Here is a 24,651-nt window from a genome sequence, read left to right as displayed (position 1 = left end):
TCTAGGTCACATGAATAGTGTAGCTGAAGACTAGAGCCCCATGCTTCAAAGGGCTCCCCTTTGCTGCCTATAAACAGCTGAAGTTCTACATACACAGAGAAGGTGTTATGAGAGAAGCACACTTGTAACTGTGAACCTGTATTACTGGATCATGGCCTCACCTCCCAATATAGAGCCCTATGTGTGCACAGAACTCCGACTTAAAATGGCACATGAAGCATTGAAGTGAATAGAGAAGCTCTTGCCAGCCAGGGAGTTCCCAGTCACTAAACTGGGATATCTCAGTGTAGCTTTTATCTAAAACTCCTCAGTTGCAAAAAAGAAAACAGCAGAAAGCAACCTTGTTCCAGATTATTGTTCCTCTGTAAAGATATTTCTTTATGTGGTGTCCCAGGAAAAGAGCAGAAGTAGGTCAGAGACCACTTGTACTTATTCTTTATTACAGAGAAAAGCTGGATGCTAGCTGCCAAAAATCAGCCTAGGGGACCATAAGGGAAATATGTATTTAGCAAGATTAATCCCTATAGATTTAAATACAGATCGGAACATTTTAACTGCCAGTTAAATTATATGTGCTATGTTTTCCCTCTTTTAAGGTCAAGAATGTGGCATTTGGAAAACAAGCTATCCGAAATATGATTACGGAAACGAGAGGAAGTCATTATTCCCTTGAGACATAGTAAAGGATATAGCTTCATCTTGTCAGCCGAATGTTACTTTGAACTCATGATAGCAGAAGGAAGTATTTAATTACAACGGCAATACAAGCCATGGTTTGGATTAAAAAACACATCAAGAGGAACCATTAAGTTAACAAACCTATAACTCTATTCATGGATCACAGAAGAAAACAAAACAGTTTATTTTGCAAGACCCACGTTTGCTCATTCTCACATTATATATGGCAGCACCTCCATTAGCTAAGCCTTAGTCTTGCAAAACATCCTCAACTACAGTAGGGAACTCCCCATGTTGGGTTTGGTTCCACGTGTGCAAAAGGGGGTTAAGTGGGGTCAAACACCCTCCTGGCTATAGTAACTGGAACAATCTCTCCCAGAGTCTGATCTGTACATGCCTCTTTTAACAGATGGTTCATTGCATGCCATGACACATATGACAGAAACATAGCTGATTGGTAGCAAGTTATTATTACAGATGCTGTATGGCTACTTTCTGTTATGCTGCTGGATGGCTAATAGTCTAATATGATCAGCTGATGTTTAAGAGTCATGTTGTTGTTGTTGTTGTCTGGAAAGGCCACTCTACTGCAAGGATAGCTATTCTTAGAGGACTTATGGAGCACCACGGAGTCAGCACAGGACTATGATGTGGCCGCAAGGAGGGTATATGATTCAGTGTATGGAAGCATTCAAATCTCCATGCCATTAAAAAAAGGAACTCTACAGTTTGTGGGCACATGTAGGAATCTGTGTCATCTAATAGCACATTCTTTATAAGAGTCATAAAAAGTACCCATAGAAAATGGCTTAGGCAAAGCTTCCTATTTTCCCTTTTGTTCTCTGGAGTACCCATGCAGGTCCTGTCCTTGATGCTCCTCTCTCACCTGATGCAAAGCAATGTTCAACTCCTGCTTGCTTCATCAAATGAGGGGAAAAAGTGATTCTAAATGACAGGATCCCGGAAATGCCTTAGAAGCATAGAATCGTAGAAGCATAGAATAGTAGAGTTGGAGGGGGATTATAAGGCCATCGAGTTCAACCCGCTGCTCAATGCAGGAATCACTCCCTATCCCAGCCTTCCCCGAACTGTTGCCCTACAGATTTTTTGGACTACAGCTCCTATCATACCCAGCAAGTCTGCCCAATGCTCAGGGGTGATGGGAATTGTAGTACAAAACATCTGGAGAGCAGCAGGTTGGGGGAGACTGTTCTATCCATTGGACCAGCAGTTGGCAACCTGGAGTCCACCAAATCTTGTTGGACTACAATTCCCATCATCCCTGATGCTGGATGGGGCTAATGAGAACTGAACATTTGGAGGGCTGCAGGTTCCCCATCCATACGCTGGTTGGCAAATTTCTATTTCTCCTCAACAGCTGCTAGTCATCTATTCCTCCAATGTGCTTTTGATATAGTATGCTTGAGACAGCTGGAAAAGCTTGGAAGTGATTTGGAAAAGCAAGTTTAAAGGGAAACGAATAGACTTGCAACATTTTCACTGCATTGCATCTTACTTGATGATTTCCCACTTATAATTGAATCAGTAGAGTAGTGTTTATTGTCACATGATGATTTTGTTATTTGGGATTGGTCAGGCTTCCGATTAACCTTTTAAACTTTGTGTGCACTTTTTGTTCCAAGCTGAAAGGTAAGAGAATGTTTGTTATTTTTAATTCACTATCACTACCATCTTCCTTAGGATTCCTGCAGGAGGACATGATAGACAAAAGGTTTCGTTGTCCTGAAGATCAAGCAGATGAAAACAATGAATTATACCAACATGGAATGGAAGTGAAGTAGGAAAATATTAGTCCTGGACTACAGTTAAAAGAGCAAATGTTTATTCCACATGACAATCAGTCCTCTCAATTGATGTTATTTCTGCAAATCAGTACAAGATGTGTTTAATTCCAAAGGCTAACATTTCCAAGCAGGACTCTGGAGAAGTAGCCTGGACAAGACAGGAACATGTTATATAATTTCCAGAGGCAAGTCAAGCTTGAACTTTGGTGAACATCAAGAGAAAATTCTAGGGCTGAGGAACAATTGCTCAACATGAATTTATATATCTCAATATCATTCTAGCTTCATAGATGGGCGATGGAACTCTCAGTGCTATAGAAAAAGGAGGAAGAGGTGGTCTCTTTGCTGTGTAATATGATACTGGCACTGATGTAATAACCTAGCAGTTCATCAGTAGGTCGATATTAAGGGAATATGGCTTCAGACAATATTCTGATTTAAGTTGAAAGTTAAACATAAGAACATAAGAATGCCATGCTGGATCAGACCAAGGGTCCATCTAGTCCAGCATTCTGCTTACACAATGGCCAACCAGCTGCCCATAGGAAACCTACAAGCAGGAAATAAGTGCAACAACACCTTCCACCCATGAGTGTACATAGCAACTGGTGTACATAGGAATACTGCCTTTTATACTGGAGATAGCATATAGCTATCCAGACCAGTAGCCTTTTAGTCTTATCCTCAATGAATTTAACTACCCCTTTTTAAAGCCATCCAAATTGGTGGCCATCACTATATGTGTAGTAGCGATTTCCATAGTTTAACTATGCACTGTGTGAAGAAGTACTGTATTTCTTCAATTCTAAGACACACTTTTTTACCCATATAAACATCTCTAAAAACAGGGTGCGTCTTAGAATTGCGGGTGCGTTTATTATTTCTTAGACTCAAAGCTTTTTTTCTGTTGGTGGTACTAAAATTAGTGTGTGTCTTAAAATCGATGGTGTCTTAGAATCGAAGGAATACGATAGTTCTTTTTATGTGTCCTGAATCTCCCACCAATTAGCGTGCTGGGATGACCCCTGGTTCTAGTATCATGAGAGAGGGAGACAAAATGTCTCCCTATCTACTTTCTACACATCATGCATAATTTTGTACACCTCAATCATGTCTCCCTTTACTCATCCTGTTTGGATGTTAAGAAGTTGCAAGCATGGAGGGTAGCAGGGATGCACATTCCAACTTCACTGCCTCCATTCGTTATGACCTCTTCATGTTGACAGGACAGATGTGCAAAAGAAATGTAACTACATTCAAGTGAATGCATTGCAAAGCTCTGCACAAGTGTTCCCACTCTGCTCGTGCTTGCAACTTTTGAATGCCTGAACACAACTGCCTTTATAAAAAATCTCCTCTTAAAAATCACCCATCTACCAAGTTAGAACCTTGAAACACAGAGATCCATGCTGGATAGTTGCTCTCCAGTTCTGGAACTTTCTCTTAATGTTCACCAGAAAACACTGGGCCCTTCCTGAGGAAGATAATCTGTGCAGCCTAGTTTCTTTCTGTTGGAATGCACTTCTAGGAAGAAAGCCTATATCAGTGGGTAGGGACACCATAGTGTTCAGCAGCTAGCAGCCATTAACAGCTAGAAGGTTAGGGGTAGGAGGCAGATTAACATCTAAGGATGAAATGATATGCATTTTTTTGCAAGGGGGGGGAAGCCCTACAACTCGCAGCATTCCCCAGCAAGCCATGCTGAAATAGGTTCAGCACCTGGGATAGCTCCTTTAGAGTTCTGACTGAAACACAGATTCACAGCCACCAGCCTCCACTGGCTCATTCTATGTATAAGAAATTTCTTTCAATTTGCTTATTTTATGAGGTCTTTAATACATAAATAATAAAGAAATTATACTCTCTCTAATCAACTCACCCACTATTAATCTTTGTCTCATCTCGAATCTATTGTTTACCTGCATGCCTGTCTTTTATCACAGGCTTATTTAGCATAGAATCGATTTACCTTACCAACGTTATATGTGTATCTTGAGAAGTAGAGTGGCCATGCATGAAAAGAGGAAATCCATCACCAAAACAAAAGTTGGTACAGTCTTCCATATGAAGGGACATCCTGTCCAATTCCAGTTTAAAGATAAAGAAACCATCAGAGCTGTTGTCCATCACCAGTTAACATCTGGGCAACTGACTGATCAGGCAGGCACCCAGGTCACTTGATCACAGTCTTCTACATTGTGGTGAGAATTACTGTATTTGTACTTAAATTATAATAATTCTTTTTAAATTTGCAGAAGGAGGCAACTAAAATAATCAAGGGGCTGGAGCATCTTCCCTATGAGGGAAGGTTATAACAGCTGGGATTGTTTAGCTTGGAGAAAAGAAGGGTAGGGAGAGACATAATAGAGGTATACAAAATTATGCATGGTGTGGAGGATGGGAATTGGGAGACATTTTTCTTCCTCTTTGAAAATACTAGAACCCGGGGTCATCCCATGAAGCTGATTGGTGGGGGATTCAGGACAAAAAGGAAGTACTTCTTCACACAGCACATAGTTAAACTATGGAATTCACTACCACAAGGTGTAGTGATGGCCACCAATTTGGATGGCTTTAAAAGGGGCGTTGGATTTATTCCTGGAGGAGAAGGCTATCAATGGCTATTAGTCCTGATGGCTATGTTCTACCTCCAGTATCAGAGGCAGTAAGCACTTGCACTATGTCCTACTTGTGCGTCCCTGGTCAACAGCTGGTTGACCACTGTGTGAACAGAGTGCTGGACTAGATGGACCCTTGATCTGATTCAGCATGGCTCTTCTTATGTCCTTATCTGTACATATAAAATAGCATCTGCAAATCAGAGTACTCTTTTGTTCTCTTTTCCAGTAATACATGTCCCCTTTTTTTGGTGATTTGCCACTCTACCTGACAAAAGATTTCTAGTTTATTGTGTCTATGTATATTGTGTCTTTCATTTCCTTTAAAGAGGGAACTTCTTCACCAACAGACTCTGATTCTGACTGACCCACCGCTTGATCTAGTAAGAGAATTGCCTCCAACAAAAGGTCACCCGCAACATGTTAGAACTAGCTGGAGTTGAAGGTACCCCTCTTGCTTTTAACGTTATCATACTGAAGGATCACAAACAACAGATAGAGAAGAAGGGAACCTACGTGATTTACATCATCCATGAAGGCCAACTCTCATGGAAAAGCAAAACAAAACTGTAAATTACTGTGAACCAGATGGAGAAATTTCAACCCCAGAAGAAATCCTCCATTACTCTTCTCTAGTCTGAGAGCTCAGCTCTCACTGCTGTAGTCGGGGAAATTTGATAAGCCTACCTATATAGAATTCTGAGAAGTGGTTGACAGGAGAGGCAGCAATCATATAGCCACATACTTGGGAGTAAGCCCCATTGAACTCAAGTGTATAGAAGCATGTGTGTTTATACTGCGAAATTCCTACATCTGTGTCCGCTTGCAATCTGATGCATATTTGTTCAGAAGCAAGCCTCACTAAGTTCAGTGGGACCTGCTTCAGTGTGTCTGCAGTTGCAGCCTTAGCCTCTCCACTGAAGCCTTGCAACATTGAAGAACAGCTTTTTACAAATAGATTATTACAGTGCAATCCTATGTACATCTACTCAGAATTAAGTCCCATTGATCTGCAGCCTTACAGACAATACCAAGTATTAGGGTAGGGTTAGCAGGGTTGTAAATATATGTGCCATTTATCTGCCATGAAAAGATGAAGTAGTTACTAGCGATGTGGTAATAAATTGTGCCAGATGCTAGGTATGTTTTAACAGCACTTTGCGCTGCATTTTTCATCCACGAAAAAGCTTCATATTTTTGCTTGGGGGTAATTTCAGATTATTTTATTTTATTTTATTTTTGTATATATAGGAAAAGAGAGAAAGCAGAATCCATTATATCCTGCCCCCTTCCGTTGCAATCCCTTGTGATTTCTTAGAATCTTCTTGGCTTTTGTTACAAAGTATTTCTCTAGGAATTCCAGAGAGACATGAGGGAAGCCAGTTTCTTTCCCAGAAGCTCTGAAACTGCTCTGCCAAAGTTAAGTAAATGTTTGCAAGTGCCGAACATAACATTTTCACCTTTGACTATTCCCAGGCTCTCCAATGACAAGAAAAAAGAAGAAAAAAGAAAGAAAAGCAGATACTACTACTATCTCTCATCAAGTCCATGTTACTCACCTCTTAATTTGTTAACTCTTCCATTTCAATATGAGGCAGTGATGGAGGCACTCTGAGCAACTGCTCAGTGTTACAGCCACAGAAGTGGAATATTTCATCAAATAAATGAAATATATAATAGAAGAGAAGCAGAAAATATAGGATACCACAAGAAGCATGTAGGATGGGCAGAACATGTGGTTTTATCCTGGTTGCGCTTTTTATACTGTATTTCGTAATTGTGTTTTAACTTGTTGGGTGTTTTATTGTGGTTTTAATTTTTGTGAACCGCCCAGAGAGCTTCGGCTATTGGGCAGTATAAAAATGTAATAAATAAATAAATAAATAAATACATGTGTGAAATCCCCACATCAGAGCCATAGCTCCCTCAGAGCCAGGGGCACTGACATGGAAACAATTTACATGGTCTGCCCACCCCATATTTTTTCATTTATTTAGATTTTAACAGAGTGATAGGAAATCCAGCCTTGAGGGTGGAATGACAGCTCTCAAACTCATGAAATGTGCCCTTGGAGACACATTCTCAGTGGTTGCTGCACTCTTCTGTAACTCCCATCACTGGGTGGGTGGGTGGATTTCACCAATGAGAGCCTTAACGTATTTCAAAGATCGTTGGCATTTGGTGGTGGTCTTTAATGCTGTGAGTGGCGGGGGGGTATGGTTGTTCTTTTAATTAGGGGTGTGCATGGACCCCCCGCTCCGCTTCACTTCCAGATCCGCGATTTGCGGATCGGGCCGTTCCGCCCCGCCCCTGCTCCGCCTATGTCCACTCTGCTCCGCTCGGAGCTCCGGATCCGGATCGGAGCTCCGTTTCCCCCCCCCCATAGGCTTGCAATAAGTTAAAAAAGTATACAACTTTTTTTCTGTTAAAGTTAGAAACCTCAAGTTTGGCACCATGACACCTCATGGAGGTATACACACGCACGCCAAGACTCAAGGCAATCCCATCATCCCCTGATTTTTGGGGAATTTATGAAAACCGGGCACCCCATTCACACCCCTTTCCATAGCTCCGTCAATTTGCACGTTAAAAATCTCAAACTCGCCACCATGAAAGCTTATCCAGGGGTGCACACGCACGCCAAGACTCAAGGCAGTCCCATCATCCCCTGATTTTGGGGGAATTTATGAAAATCGGGCACCCCATTCACACCCCTTTCCATAGCTCCGTCAATTTGCATGTTAGAAATCTCAAACTCACCACCATGATAGCTTGTCCAGGGATACATACGCACGCCAAGACTCAAGGCATTCCCATCATCCCCTGATTTTGGGGGAATTTATGAAAACCGGGCACCCCATTCACACCCCTTTCAATAGCTCCGTCAATTTGCATGTTAAAAATCTCAAACTCACCACCATGAAAGCTTATCCAGGGGTGCACACGCACGCCAAGACTCAAAGCAGTCCCATCATCCCCTGATTTTTGGGGAATTTATGAAAACCGGGCACCCAATTCACACCCCTTTCCATAGCTCCGTCAATTTGCACTTTAGAAACCTCAAACTTGCCACCATAATAGCTTGTCCAGGGATACATACGCACGCCAAGACTCAAGGCAGTCCCAGCGGCAGAGCCCAGTAAAGGACCAAGGGAGAGGGGGACCTTACCTGCCTCCGTCCGCGGTCCGTCGCCGTCTTCAATTGAGCCCGCGGTTCCACCAGGAAGTCTGGGCCGCAAGCGGCCCAGACTTCCTGGTGGAACCGCGGGCTCAATTGAAGATGGCGACGGACTGCGGACGGAGGCAGGTAAGGGAGAGGAGGGCGGGGAGGGGGGTTACTGGGCCCTGCCGCCGTCGCTGCATGGGCGACGGCGACAGCGGCAGGGCCCGGTAAACCCCACTTACCTTTCCGGCGGAGCTCCGGATCGAGGCAAAGGATCCACCTTCACCTCGATCCTCTTCGCCACACTCCGCCGGCCCCCCAATCCTCTTCACCTCCGCCTTAAGGGCAGGCGAAGCCCCCCGCTCCGTTCCTGCGTCTGCGGTCCAATTAGAAGCGGAGCACATCCCTACTTTTAATGTTTTGTTGATGTTACTTTGTGTGTTTTATTTATTTTTTAAATGCACCAAGCAAGCTCCACAAAAGAAATCTAATTCTTTAAGAGTACAATCCTATACATGTTTAGACAAGGGGGGGAGTTCTACAACTCCCAGCATTCCCCAGTCAGCATGAGTGGCTGCGGGATGCTGGGAGTCGTAGGATTTTTTCCAATCCTATACCTACTTAATCAATACTATTTACATCTGATTAGCCTTCCATAGGATTGCACTATAAGTGTGCAATCCTATGCATGTTTCTTCAGAAGTAAGCCCCACTGAATTCAATGAGACTTCCTCTCAGATGAGTGTGAATAGAAGTGCAGCCTAAATGAGTTGACGGTTTGAAAACTAAGTGTGAACAAAGCACATCCATGGGATCTTCCTGTAGAGGTAATATTGCAAAATGAAGGAACTCCTCTGTCTTTGTTCAGTCATGACACCAATGTCATTTTACATATGGATATGAGGGAAAGATTGGTGCATATTAATGATATATTGTTTTAAAATAACAGACAGTGTTTCTGTGAAGCCACTAAAACAGACTGCTTTGGCCTCAAACACTGAGGCAGAGGTGGGGGGGGAGGGGAGCAAAAGCCTTTGATTTAAATTAAAAGGATGTGCTATTAATAATATATAAGTGGAGAGAAGTTCTCCTCTAAGCAGGGCAACATATGGTTGAGGGCAAACTCAGCAGTACACAGTCTCTTCAAAGACCCCTCAAAGGTCTCTTGAGCACATTCAAGAGCAATGTCTGGCAAAATAAAAAAACACAATAATAACAACAACAACAATAACATGATGCAGCTTATAGAGGATGATTTTTGACAATTGAATGGACTAAAAAACCCTCCCACACCACATGCAAGACAACAGATGGCACAGGCCAAGGTTTAAGGAACTATTTTCTTAAACCCTCAGAGAGGTGAAAGGAACTTTACAACACACACACACCCCTCTGAAATGAATTAGAGGCATGCCACTCTTATGGTCCAAAAGCATTTCCTTCAGAGCAATGTGGGGAATCTGAGGTAGGGTGACCATATGGAAAGGAGGACAGGGTTCCTGTATCTTTAACAGATGTATAGAAAGGGGAATTTCAGCAGGTGTCATTTGTATGCATGCAGCGCCTGGTGAAATTCCCTCTTCATCGCAATAGATTATTATTATTATTATTATTATTATTATTATTATTATTATTATTTTATTATTATTTATTTATATAGCACCATCAATGTGCAAACTGCAGGAGCTACACTAGAGTGACCAGATACAAAATTCCATTTCAGAGAAGCTGAGGGGAGGGCAGTGGTGAGCAGGGGCTAAAGGCAAAAGGGTGGGGGCAGCTTATTGTAGCATAAAGCTCTTACAGAAGGGTGACCATATGAAAAGGAGGACAGGGCTCCTGTATCTTTAATAGTTGCATAGAAAAGGGAATTTCAGCAGGTGTCATTTGTATATATGGGGAACCTGGTGAAATTTCCTCCTCATCACAGCAGTTAAAGGTGTAGGAGCTATACTAGAGTGACCAGATTTAAAAGAGGGCAGGGCACCTGCAGCTTTAACTGTTGTGATGAAGAGGAAATTTCAATACAACTGTTAAAGATACAGGAGACCTGTCCTTCTTGTCATATGGGGGAGGCAGCGCTGGTTTTCCAGCAGCCATTAGGCTCACCCCACCCTTCTCCCACGGCCTCCGGCGACCAATAGAATGTTGCCTTCCACCTGGGGAACCCACCCCACCCCCGAGTGGCTCTGAGTGAGGACAGACCAGCAGAAAAACCACACTGACCTTCTCTGGCTGGAAAAATCAGGGTAAGTCTCCAAATTTTCAGCTATGCATCTCCGCCTCTTTGCCCCAGGGTGGCTTTGAATTCACGACCACATTATCTAACTGACACAGCGCAGATTCAGAACCACCTCAGGGCAAAGACGATGTCAAGACAACCCCCTAATTTGCAGAGAACAGTCTGCTATTCAAAGGCATCCTCTCTTAGCTTTCCTCCACCTGATACCCTCCAGAAGTTTACAACTACTACTCCCTGGATTTCTGCCCATTGGCCATGCTGGCTGGGACTGAACAGAACTGAAGACTACAACATCTGGAGGGCACAAGGTTGGCGAAAGCTGCTGTGTTTGACGGACTGTCTGATCCAAATCCAATTTAAAGACAGAGAACTATAAGAAGGAGATGGCAAGCAGGGACCTTGAAGTTGCCCATCCACAGTGAGTACTTGGACTGCAGACTAGCCAAGCACACAGGTCACCTGGTCACAATCTTCCCCACTATGGTAAGATGTGGTGTATTTCTATTTAAATTATAATAATTTTGTATCTTTTCATATAAATTAACTTATGCAAAGCCATGTTCTCTTTTGCTCCCTTTTTGGAAGGTTGATATGTAAGTGATCACCTAGTGGGTATTTTAAGCTCACAGAACCCTTAATTTATGCACATATGCATGCATCCATGCAAACTATTATCTTGCCAGATATCATTTAAGAATTACTGATCAAAGAGACATCATTTCTGTTTTGGGGAAGCAGCTTGCATTACCCTTGTGCCAAACACAACAAACAGCAGGTGAGTGTGACATTACAGTGAACCTTTGAGTGCACTCACAAGGCGCTGATGGCACACTTCCTCCAAGTTGCAGGGGGCGGGTACACTCTTCTCAGCCACTCACCAAACGTGATGTTCCAAGCAGATCCACTTGAAAATCAACTTGTCTCCTCAAGGCTAAATAGAAAGTCAGAACGGGCAGACTCATCTACACCAAGCAAGATATTCCACTATGAAAGCAGTATGAAAGCGGTATATAAAAGGCAGGAGCCACACTACTGCTTTATAGCAGTATTGAAGTGCACTGCAGGATCTACACTACTGCTTTATAATGGCACCGAAGTGCACTGACATGGGGCCCATGACACATCTACACCAAGCAGGATATAACACTATGAAAGTGGTATATGGTATGTGCCAATGGGCCCCAACAGTTGTCAGTGCACTTCAATACCACTATAAAGCAGTAGCGTGGCTCCTGCCTTTCATATACCGCTTTCATACTGCTTTAATAGTGCAGTATCCTGCTTGGTGTAGATCTGGCCACAGTCATTCAACCCACTCTCTGCCATTGCCATTGCTACTGAAACATTCTCCAGAGTCTGACTTTACAGCCCAGGCCACAGTGTGTTCACAAAGCACTGATGACACTTGTTCTCCAGGTTGGAGGGACATGATAGCTTTCCCTGAGAAGGGAGTGTTTGCCATGGACAACAATTAGAAAATGTGATCTTCGCCTGCTTGCATTTTGAGGTGGTTTAATCATAGAAAGACTCCACCATATGCTTTTAGTGAACATTCTTACATTAGGCTTAATTTACATGTGCAGCAGAATGAGAAGCCTTAGATCAGGGATAACCAAGTGAACTTTGAATTTTTTTTTAAAAAAAAACCCATTATTTTTGTGTGCATTTCTCCTAATACATGCATTTAAGTATGCATTTTATGTAATATAACATTTTTTGCAAGCAATTATCCCAACAGAATGCAGTTTTAACATTATTTTCAGAAATATATACATTTTATGTGCTCTTTCTTCTAATATTTGAAGATGGCCTTCATATCAACACTTCACTATCTCTTCTCCAGGGTAAGATATTCAACTCCTTCAACTTGTCATTGATCTCCAGGCTCCTCACTCTCTTGGACCTTGCTCTCTTGGACTGGGGAGCCCATAATACCAGGAAGCTTCACAATTATTTCTGATTTTCTGAACCTTTAGCAGAAATGTTCAAATTCTCATTAATCTATTTTGATTTCTTTCCTGCATGTTAAGGGTCAGTTAGGGGGAAATGGAAACTCTATGCTAGAAAAACAGATTCTGCAATACAACTGTGCATTAAAAAAAAAAATCCTGCATCGTACTTATCTTGAATTGGAATTTTTTTAAAAAAAAAATCAAAATCATTTTCAAGTTTATGCAGGCAGCATTGTATGAATTGGCCATCCGATAGGCTGCAGGCTGGTAATCATAAAATGGAAAGAGCAGATGGTCTCCCCAAATTTAATTTTCTGTTTGATTATCTCTATGCTGGCCCTTTACCTTGCTTATTTTGAACATTTATCTATTACAGGATGAGAAGAAAACCCAAAGCCATTTAGAGTTACTTTCTGAGATAAATTGACAAAGAACCAGCAATCCTTTATACAAAATGAACCATTTCAATGGGATTCCACGTCACCAAGTGTTTCTGACCTAATCTTTGATGAAAAGGTGTCTGTCATCAAAAATTACAATATTCCATATAGCTTGCCAGCTCTGTAGTTACCAGTGGCTAATGATGCGTTATAGATTGTTTTTCAAAAATGGTCTCCAACTGCTTGCAAAAGCACAAAGCATCTCTTAAAACTGTATTCAAATGCAGGAAAATCTGACAGACTTCTATTTCCGAGTCTCTCCCTGCCGCTCAACAGGGAATGATGACATCTACAATTTGTTTGATTACTCCTTTTGATCATTTATTTATTGCAGGTTCTGAGCTTGATCACTCTGCATTATTGTCTCTTCACTATGTTTGTGAGCCTGGTGAAATTGTATCAAATGTTGTGGATTTCATCATCTTCAAATTAAAAGTTCTTAAGTCTCTGGGCTGCTATTTTGGCAGCTCCTGTAGTCACCAGGCTCAGCAGACCTGATTCCATTTTCAAGCAAGAGACAGCTGAGAAACTGCATGTAGTGCAACAAAAATTAGGCCAAATTAATTGTAAATTCAGTTGAGGTTTATTTTGGCAAGATGACAAATTCAAAAGCCTTTGCATTGAATGTAACCATCTTTAACAAGCTCCTAACTCCATTTTCAGTCAGATTTTAGGATGCAGATAGATATAGAGGACACTATTGGCTAATCATATTTATGCATGACCTCAGATGTGAGTTTGTTCTACAGATCTCCTAGAGCAGCCTTTCTCGAGCTTGTGGATGGGGAAATATTTTTCTCCCTCTCTCATAATACTAGAACCTGGGGGTCATCCCATGAAGCTGATTAGTGGAAGATTCAGGACAGATAAAAGGAAGTATTTCTTAATACAGTGCATAGTTAAAGTATGGAATTAGCTACCACAAGACATAAGAATGGCCACTAATTTGGATGGCCTTAAAAAGGGGTTAGAAAAATTCATGGAGGAGAAGGCTACCAATGGCTACTAGTCCTGATGACTATGAGTGTCATCACACAGGGGGAAATCACAATTACTTACCATCACGTCTCCGCCCATGCGTTTATCCCTCATTACTTCCTCTTTTGAAAGAGGAAGTAAACAATGTGTGCATGCCCCATTCAGTGGGCTGCTTTTATTGTTCTGCTTCTCCTGCACACAGCAGGAGATAGCAGCAACTTCAGTCTTTATTTTAAGTCAGACTTACTGGGGTGTTCTTTTGTTGCACGAAGAAGGCTAAAAGAAGTGTAGGCATGCAGGAGGCAAACGACGTCATGAGAGGAACCTGCAAAAATCCGTGAGTGCCCAGTAATGAGCGTGCAATAAAACGCTTGTCTGATGGAGCTTGAAGAACTACCTCCTGTTGCAGAGGCAATGTGCCTATGTACACCAGTTGCTGGAGGACATGAATGAGAGGCGGCTGTTGCGCTCGTAACCTGCTTGTGGGTTCCTGGCCAATAGTTGGTTGGTGATTGTGTGAACAGAATGCTAGACTAGATGGACCCTTGGTCTGATCCAGCATGTCTTTTCTTATGTTCTTATGTGAGAGGAGAGGAAAGGAGCCTGCAAAAGTACCACAAATGGTAAAATCATAGTTTGGCATTATATCTTACTTGATGCAAGAAAAGAAGGAGTGTGAAATAATCTATCAGGAATTTCCCAACTCCAGTCTTGTAATCCATTAGCAACCCGTGAGATTTTTCTTTTCTGTTTCCACAGGTGAGCCATTATATACATACACTATAAATAGTCTACAAACAAAACAAGGCCAGGAGAGTAATTAATCAATGATCAAGTGGTCTGAGTTTGCAGTTTTATCTGTCAAAGATAAGGAGCAGTAAATTATAAAAGTAAGTTCGAGAATAATTTGGTGCCTTGTCATTCCAAATAGAAAACAAGATGTGGGTCTTTCTGCTTCTTGTGGGTGTCACAGCAGCTTTTGCTGAAGTGTCAGTTCAAAGATTTGATGGGTAAGAAAACATAATATTCTTAACTTGCATATTTCAGGAGATTACAAATGTCTTTTCTGGTACAAATAATTCCTTTCTGCTATCTTTTTTAGGGAGAAAGTCTATCGGGTAACACCTCACCATGAAGAACAAATAGATGTCCTCCATTACTTGTCCAACAATATGCAGGTAAATTGAAATGGGGATACTGATTTGAAGAAATTTTCAATCTACAGTATAGACCCATCCAGAAGACACCTTAAACCATGGCTTTAACCACGTTGGTTAAGCCAGAAAGCTGGGCCATGTTCAGAAGACACCTTAAACCATGGCTTTAACCACAGTGTATAAGGCAAGCCTTATTCACCATGGTTAAAGCCGTGGTTTAAGGTGTCTTCTGAACAGGGCCACCATCATGCTAATAATTCACAAGGTTAGCCTTGTTTTCATTGCTGTCAGAAGACAGCTGGCTTATCAGGAGAAATAAACACAAGTTGCAACAAGGTTGATTTTCTTGCCCAGAAACTTTGAGCAATAGAACACAGTGGTCCTGCCCAGTCTGAGGGGGTCTTCGTCAAGTCACAGAAAGTTAGAAAAGAGGAACAGTAAATGGGAAGTGGAGGTGGAATGGAGTGTCCTGGGGCATGGCTGGCTGGGGTGATGGAAGTTGTAGTCCACCACATCTGGAGGGCACCAGGTTGGAGAAGTCCAGTTTAGGCTCATAATCAACTTCATCCCCTTTTTAAAATTCCCTGTGTGTCCTCTTCTCTTCCATGAATGTTCTCTAAACCTCTTGTCCATTCCAAATTTGTGTTTTGTGACCTTGATGTAGATATATTATGGCAGGAGAAAAAACAATCCAAGATAGCAGATCTGTTTTCAATATTTGCACGTAGCTTTGATGTTGAGAAATAGCTACAAACGAGAAGAGGGAAAGGCGATAATCTCCACCATGAGATGTGGCATTTACAATGATATACAGATCTAGACGGGCTTTTCATTGACCATAGGCCATTGTCAAACCCTCTCCGCCACCTAACTCTGCTCTTCATTATGTCTTAAATTCTATGTTCATTCAAATTAATGGGAGTTTTGCTATTCACGGCTTTAAAGCCAGGGAGTCAGCCAGGTGTCATGTTGATTTCTAAGCATGTTTTATAAAGAAGTGAGCAAGTTTTTGCTTTGCCTTTGGAATCATGGATCTGGAAGATCAAGAAATCCCTGTAGCCAAAACTACTCCTAACTGGTGGCATCCAAACGTGTTGGACTACATCTCCCATCTTCCCAGTGGCCATGCTGTATGGGAATGGTGGTGTTTGTAGTCCAACACATCTGAAAGGTGCTAGGTTGGGGAAGGCCCCTCCACTCCTATTTCAGCAGCAAAGTGAATGCACCAGTTGCTATACCCTCTTGCATAGACAGACACCAATATCTCAATAGCAAAGCATATGTTTCGCATCCAGAAAGACCCAGGTTTGATACTCCATACTTTGATTAGACCCATTAAAACTAATGGGACTTGAGTTAGTCATAATCTGACTCATACATCATAATCCAGTGCAGAGTTAAGCATACTGAAGGCTTTAAGTACCTTCTTACCTTCTTCTTCCATTACTTAAGTTTAATTAGATGCAAGGAAATGAGAAATCAGCTAACGTTTCTGAGGCATCTAATGAAAACTTAAGGAAGGCAAGAAGACAGAAAGAAGGTACACAGTCTGGGAACTTAAATAGTAACAAATAGTAATACAATCTTGGATATGGTTCATAAAATTGTCTGAATGCACACAATAGCAGCATATATGTGGATGCATTTTACAGCTGCACATTTGACCATTAAATAATAGTCTTTAACTAACACAAAGTGCCGTAGGCTGCAATTCTGCATACACTCACTTGGAAATATGTACCATTAAACTGTGGGACTTACATCTGAATACACATTTATAAAATTTGCTGTTAGTCATCTCACTCTGTGATGATGTGATAACTCACAACGAACTAGACTTCATGGTCTATTGAATTTGAATTCCCCAACTATAAGTTTTCAAATTCCTCTTTCATAAATCCTGTATAAAGAAAGCATGCCTTGTGCTATCCTTGTGGCTGAGTTGCATTGAAAGTGCATAATAAACAACACCCATTTAAGGAATGGTATGATTCAAGTGTGTGTGAAGTAAAAGAGAAAAGATTAAATAAATAAAACAAGGCCACAACAAAAGCAAGGAAGGAGGCACAGTTATTTTTAATTCCAAAGAAATGACATTTATGTTTAACTTAAGAAGAGAATTCAAATTTACCACAGTATATTTAGATGACAGCTTTCTGTTTATAGGATTATAATCCCTGAGGTAATAATATTTTGTTCACTGCTTAGATACCGAGGCAGTAGACACCTTTTGTAAATGCTTTACTCACAAGAAGTCCTTGCTGATCCATTTTGTCCATCCAAATGAAACAAGGACACAAATTCCTAACAGAAAGACATGCAAATGTCACGCTGAGGTCATAAATTCACAAGTCGTTTGATTCTCATGAGTGACAATGCTAACATGCCTCTCAAGTTTGTTCCTCACTGGGAGGCACATCTGAAGTCTGGCCAAATCCCACCTGTCCTCCAGCTGTTGAGAGATTTAACTGTCTGGACATACGAATGGTTGGAATGTCAGCAAGTCCATGAGATAAGGTTTTGGAACAAATGCAGATATGGCTTTGAAAGTGACCACAGCGTTACACAATAGTGGCTTTCATGAATTCTGCATAGTGATACTTAAAGAAACGTCTTTTTCTATATGATCTGCTTTCCTCTGTGTCCCAGCAATATCTGTACTGTGTTTGGCTGGAACAAGGGAGAAGCCCTTGTCTGTGGATACACCCGTGCTAAGGAAATCCCTTGCAAAAGACTTTGCAGAAGTCATTCCACAAGGTGTAGCACAGGGCATTCTGCAAGTCATTCCACAAGAGCCCTATTCTTAAAGCATGGTGTTTAAACATGCAAGGAGGGGGAGATCACTATGCCTGCCCCCTCCCTCTTCACTCTCATTGCCCTGTATGCGTGGAGGGCGACTGTCTGAAGTGGAGAGCCTCCTCCATCTGTGTGGGGCTGTCCACATGATCTGGAATATTGATTATCCAGCATTCTGGATTGCATGGAGAGCCCCTATGGATAGAGGAGGTTCTCCACTTCAGACAGTCACCCTGCATGTGAACAAGGTAATAAGAACGATGACATTTAAATACTCTCTTTGTGTGATTAAATGACATACTTTCAGAACTCCCAAATAGGGCTGTGGTGTTTCACAAGTTGTTGCACAACTCATTACAGTTCATTATGTTATGTGTGGCTTACATTAGTTGTGCTAGTTGGTCTGCTAGCTGTTATGCAAGTGCTAGCAGAACAAAGCCAACTCCTGCCATTTTTCTGCTAGAGTAACATCGAATACAGCCAATTAACTTCAATAAAACCTCATGTAAGAGATCCATGAGTTCTATGGACAGCATTTTTGTGTTGGCGTCTAATTGGCCATCAGCTTAGACTAATAAGTCATAACAACAATGCTATTTGTACAAGGCTAGGAGATGGCACAAGCCAGCCAAATCCACACGTACAGCCAGATCCAGAAGGGAACTACGTGTTCTTTTTTTATGGGCTTCTTTGTTTGGTCCTCTTTTCAGATTGATTTCTGGCGCCCAGATTCTGTTGAGCAAGTGACAACAGGAATGACCATCGATTTCCGAGTCGAAGCAGACAAGTATTCTGAAGTTGAGAGGTTCCTGCAGCAGAATGGACTGGACTATGAGTGTGTTTTTTCTTACAATGTTTGCTCCATTAATATATGTGGATTAAATTCTAGACAGATCTCCCTTTAGATCAGCTGTGGATAAGTGTGTGTGTGTGTGTGTGTGTGTGTGTGTGAGAGAGAGAGAGAGAGTCCTTTTCTTTGATGATGTGAAAGTGGATACCATGCCATTACACCTGTGCATTGTGCAACAGTTGAATACACTGGAGGGGTCCTGAGCACCTCTCCTGAGGTTAAGGCCTTACAGCATGTGTGCATCCATGTGGCAGCCTTAGGGGAGTACCGGCATCTCTTCAGAGTTTGATCTTTTTAAACTAGCAAGTTAAGATGAGGCATCTGACTGAGACCCAATACAAAATCAGAATGGAGGTTAGTTCCAAGAAGCAATTCAGACAGGTAAGACAGGTTTGGAAAGAAGTGGATAGTGGACTGGAAAAACAGGGGAAAGCTTGCAGTGAAGCAGGAAGAGGGAGAGGCAGAGTGTGAAAGGAGTCCACAAATTGCACACAAAGCTAAACTATGTGTGATGTTAAACTTGCAGCTTAGTACTTATAATTTAGCATGTTGAAAACTGCAAATAGCAACCCTAGAGGTGCAGGATTAGGAACAGGATGGCTTCATGCAGGGAGTGGAGAGGGGTTAATATTTTTCTTGTGCCATTTAAACACTGATGAGACATGTCACCATTTGCTGGTCCCAGTTTGTAACCTAAAAGTAACCTTGTATACTCCTTTGATGAAGCACAATTGTCTTGATGACATAGGAAGAGCTCCCCTGCCATGTGCTGAAACACTTCCTCTTCTAATAATGAATGTGTTCAGTCTGCTGCACCAAAGAGCTGTCTGAGTGATTGTCCCTGATAAAGTTCAGTGAAGTGTCCTTGCTTGCTACAGCCAGAGGAGATACAAGCCTTTGATGTGCAGCTGCAATGCCCTGACATCATGTCAATGTAACCACTTCAAGCATTCATTATGAAGGCTGGGGGTGCATTGCAAACTGACCTCTCTCACTCTCCCAATCCAGATCACACTGATCAAGGACATCAAATTTTCACATTGCTTTACCCAACCACCATTTTATTCAGGCTATGAAGGGAGAGGGATTGGGGACAGGGGATTTCTCTTGCTCCTGCCCAGTCTGCATGCAGACAGGTCTAAAAATAACTCTGGGAAATCAGTTGACAATGACTTTAAGAGATCGCACAATGGTTTGAGAGAGATGTTTTGCTTCCTATAGTTTATACAAATCTGAATTGACAGGCAGTGATGATCTCTCTTTCAAACTTCCTCTACCTGTCTGGAAATCTCTCCCCAGCCTAGGAAGCCGCACTGCAGCTTCTGCATAGACATACGGAGGCTTGCTGTATTTATTTGGGAGAAGACATCATGTTCATGCTTACTTCTTAGGCAGAATCTACACTAGTGCTTTATAACAGTTTATAACAGTTTTGGCAACTGATTGGGCCGAGGACACATTATATATATCATTTTCAAAGTGTTGTATCTGCTTGGTGTAGATCTGGCCTGAGTAACCATGCAGAGGCATGTCCTGCTTAATTGTGAGAAGGCATGGTAGTCATGCTTCCTTTTCAGTAGACATGCAAAGGTTTGGTGTTTGGGATGCCACTGGAAAGTGCTACTGAGTGAGGCTTCCTGCTTACTTTTGAGTAGAAATGCAGAGGTTTGCCCTGCTTGTTTAGGAGAATAAAATTGCAATAATGGAATTGGGGAGTGAGTGATTGCCAGCCTTGCCCCCTTTTACCAATGGCCCCACCTACCACTCAAATAAGCCCCCCAAGAGCTTCTCCAAAATGGAATATGGCCCTTGGGCCAAAACACATTCCCCACTTCTAGGGCATGAATAAAGTGCTTGGAGGGAGAAGGGAAAGAAGCAATGGCTAGCATGCTCCTAGTGGTCATGTTCAGACTCTAGGAAGGCCTGGGGGCGGAGTGCCAGTAGCAAATGAAAAGCCCCATGTTTTCTTGTCCTTATTACTGCCTTATTGCAGCATTTTGATCAACAACCTTCAGGACGTGCTTGATGAGCAGTTTGACACTCGTGTTCGGTCTGCTGGATACCAGTATGAAAAATATAACCCATGGGAAAAGGTAAAAGCCATTCACATACGAAAAATCCTCCTCCACTTTCCCATGGGAAATTGTCCTTGGGAATGCAGCTTTGCAGCAGCCACAGTTCCAGGGTAGCGCACATGCCTGGCATGTATAAGGTTCCAGGTTCAATCCCTGGTGTGTCCAGTTTAAATCCTCTTCAGTAATACAGCTAGGAAAGATCTGTGTCTGAGACCCTGGAGAGCTCCAGCCAACAACATAGGGCAAATATGTATCTCCAAGCCTCTCAGTCAAGAACTCCAGACTCTTCCCAGGCCATGCCCCCTCTTCCCAGGCCACACACACTGTCTAGCCCTGCTCTGATATTCTGTACTCCATCCTGCTCATCGATGGAGAGAACCTTGCACAAATTGGAAAAGGAAAATGCCGGGATGCAAATATATTTTGCCCATTGTGTCCTGAGCAAGGGTAAGAGACACATCCATAACACTGCTCAGAGGCAGTTCTATATTTAGGGCGAATGGGGCAGAGAACTTTTGCCTCTCCCCCACCCAGTTGTAGCAAAAGAAATCCCCCACAACTAGGTGTATTTGCTCCATTTTAGGGCATACACTGCTGTAATGTGGTCCCAGATTATTTTCAACTGAGGTAATGCAGACCTCAAGAGGAAAAATGGTTCCCCACTACTGACATGGACAGTACTAACCTCCATGGGGCATAACGTACACTTATTTATGTGTTTATTTTTAACTCAACAGATAGAGGCTTGGACAGCTGATATTGCTAATGAGTATCCAGGTCTTGTCTCCCGGTCACAGATAGGAACAACCTATGAGGGACGCTCAATGTACCTCCTAAAGGTATTCACTTTTTATTTCTTTAGCCAATCTGTTCCATCTTCTCTTGGCAGGTAGGAAATAACAATATTTATTACACCCTTACAAAGTCCAGATTTGTATTTTATTTTATTTTTAATAAATGCTTTAGGAAACCCAGCAGATTTTGTAAATTCCTTTATGGTGACATTTTTATCCTTTTTGATTTATAGTAAAGGCTTCCTAAATAGCACAGACCGTAATAAAAGCTTTGACAGTTTGCACGTATAAATTTAACCATGTTCCTGTAAGCAAGGTAAATGGTAATCTACCTTTGTGTAATTGCATACTCCATCTGTTGTTTGTAAACCTATTTGCTATAAAGCAATCTATAAACTTCAATCCCTTCCCTCCCCGCCACCCACCCCCACCTCTCTCTCGCTCTCTCGGCAATGGGAAGCAAACAATTAATCAGTTTTTCCCTGCTTGAGTTGTTCATACAAACTCAGACAAACAAAAGAAAACTGTTTAGCCATCCACTTATTTCGAAGATCAGTTCAGTGTTTCAGAACTTCAGATCTGTACTGTCCAAGCCATGCCCCCACAAGCCTACACTGATGAGAGGAGACAATGTGAGAGCCAGGAAATGCATCACCCCCCCCAAAAAAATTGACAAGGAGGGTACTGAATTGCATACAATTTGCATATGAAACTTCAAATTGATTCAAACCTAAATGGTTTGGGTCCAGGTTACCTGCGGGATCGCCTTCTCCCATACAGTCCGCCCCGCACACTCAGGTCCTCTGGGGAGAACTTACTTCAGTCAGCCAAGACTAGGCTGACATCAGTTTCCCAGAGGACCTTTTCTTCTGTCGCCCCTAGATTATGGAACAGCCTGCCGGAGGAGATTCGTAATATTAACTCCCTCTGTGATGGCAGCTTTGAAGACTAGCCTTTTCTGGCAGGCCTACCCAGATTAATGTAAAATCAAGAATTTTAAAGATGTGTTGATTCCTGTACTAATGTTGTTCCCTGCCTCGATCCAAAGGGAGAGGCGGGTAAGAAAGAAATAAATAAAATTATTATTATTATTATTATTATTATTATTATTATTATTATTATTATTTGCTAATTTATAGCTCAGGAGTCAGCAACATGTGGTCCATGCATGAGCCACGTGCAGCTCCCACAGTCCCTTGATACAGTCTCCGGTGCAGTCTCTGATACCCCCAATGCAGCGAAACATGATAATTAAAAAAAAACAGAAAAATGGCTGTGTTAGCACTGTAATGCACTAAACAAGCCAAATCTTAGCTTGTTCTAAATCTGACCTATATCGCACTCCATAGCCACTACAGAAAGCTGTACAGATCAAATTTAGTTTCCAAGCAAGCTAGATTTGGCCTGCTTAGCATTTTGTGCTGCCATCATGGCCATTTTTGTTGTTGTTGTTAAAAAAAAACACCAGGTATCCCACAGCAATGCACAGAGTGCAGCCCACGGAGGGGTCCTGGATCCCTCAAAGTTGCCTACCCTTGGTATAGACTCATCTTTGAGTCTATACTCAAAGCTTTGGAAATGATTACTTTGATTTAAATATACAATATGTGTCACCAAAGTGAGGAAGACAGTGACCTGTGTGCACCTGCTCAGTCTACATTGGTCCAGGTGCTTTTGATGGGTAACTTGAAGGCCCCACCTGCTCTCCCTTCTGATGGTTCGTTATCTTTAAACCAGACTTGGATTTGGCACACCATCAAACAGAGCATGCCTTCAGACAAAGGACTGCCCTCTGACAGCCCTTCATAATTAAGGACTCTCCTCTGAAAGCACTTCCCCTTTACATGCTACAGTACCAAGACAAAAGTGCACAGAGCTGCAATTCAAATGTAGTATCCTGAACTCACACACAGAGGCCATAGCTAGACGGGGCGAAATCCCAGGGTGATCCCCAGGATCGTCCCTGTGCATCCACACGATGCACAGAGGATCCTGGGATCAGGGAAGGATGATCCCTCCCTTGCCCCGGGATCTCGCCCTCCCCTTTAGCCCCGGTTTTCCATGGTCTCTGGCTGAGCCCGAGACCGCGGAACATGTGGCTGGGAGACACGGTTTGTCCCGGCTCCTTGCAGTTCCTCAGGGGTGGGGTGGGGTGAGCAGGGAAAGTCATTATTTTATAAAAAAAATCACTTACCCTTTGTGCATTCATGCACATCTTTCCCTTTAACAAACAAACAAAAATGGCGGGCGCAACACCTCTCCATCTGAGGTTGTCGCGCACCATGTGTGAACGGAGGGAGAGATCTTAAAAAAAATCATGAGATCTTCACCCCTCCATCCTGCTAGACCACTAGGTCTAGCTAAGGCCACACATGTAGAAGGAGCTTCCTAGGTGGTGGGAGAACCTCCTGTAAGCCACTGCCAGAGCACTGAAAAGAAATATAATCTGTCTGCTTGTGAGTAAAAACCTAGTATACCCAAAACCTTGGGGGTTCTCACTGTATTTCCTGTCTGAGGCCTTTTTCGTGCAATAATTTCTGTGCCTAGCAGCTCTGTGCTAACTTCCAGCAACTTTAGTTCATGCTGAGTACATTCCATCATCTCAGGTGGAATTCCAGCCAGATTCTGCTTTTGCAACACAGACTCCATTGCTTGCACACATTTCAGGAGTTTGCAAGCAGTTCATAGTTGGCATGAATGCAATAAATGGCTGTATTCATGCTAATGTGGCAAGGAGTCATGAATGCTGGCCAAGCTGTGCCAGCTGCATCCTTTGTTAGGGGAATAGTATGTTAATGGGCTACGATGTTCAGGGAATGTCTCTTTTTGGGAAACAATTGTCAAAGGATGGCTTTTTGATCATTCCTGGAATGTGAGAGTCCTTTGGGGAAGGTAACTCATCCTTTCCTCCTCCTCCCCAAAATACACACATAGCTAAGAGTGAGTTTTAAGATCTCTGTGTTAAAGAAATTTAGTTGGACACAGGAGACACATAGAGATTCAGAGAGCTTTCTGCTGTGAGCTGCAGATTGGAAGGGACCTTGGGGGTGCAGGTCTTTTGGGGAGGTGACTCATCCTTCCTTCCTTCCCGCCCCCTGACCGG

General features: G+C 42.4%; 1 protein-coding gene across 2 annotated transcripts in view; it reads left to right on the top strand.

The window, feature by feature from the left end:
• The window catches only part of LOC134402568 (type-1 angiotensin II receptor-like), a 116,639-nt gene that overhangs the window by 68,262 nt on the left and 23,726 nt on the right, over window positions 1-24,651 (top strand). Inside the window, exons 1-5 of one of the 2 annotated variants that reach the window (XM_063132093.1) lie at window positions 14,810-14,886; window positions 14,979-15,054; window positions 18,540-18,664; window positions 20,673-20,772; window positions 21,492-21,593. In XM_063132093.1, coding sequence (XP_062988163.1) covers window positions 14,816-14,886; window positions 14,979-15,054; window positions 18,540-18,664; window positions 20,673-20,772; window positions 21,492-21,593 — 474 coding nt within the window. In that variant the 5' untranslated portion in view covers window positions 14,810-14,815. Of the gene's footprint in view, window positions 1-14,809; window positions 14,887-14,978; window positions 15,055-18,539; window positions 18,665-20,672; window positions 20,773-21,491; window positions 21,594-24,651 lie in introns of those variants that run through there. The other variant, XM_063132089.1, reaches the window with a different exon arrangement.

Source organism: Elgaria multicarinata, chromosome 8 (genome assembly GCF_023053635.1).
Source record: "Elgaria multicarinata webbii isolate HBS135686 ecotype San Diego chromosome 8, rElgMul1.1.pri, whole genome shotgun sequence".
NCBI classification, from domain to species: Eukaryota; Metazoa; Chordata; class Lepidosauria; order Squamata; family Anguidae; genus Elgaria; species Elgaria multicarinata.
Note: the sequence above shows the minus strand (reverse complement) of the source record. Positions and strands in the feature narration are given on the sequence as shown.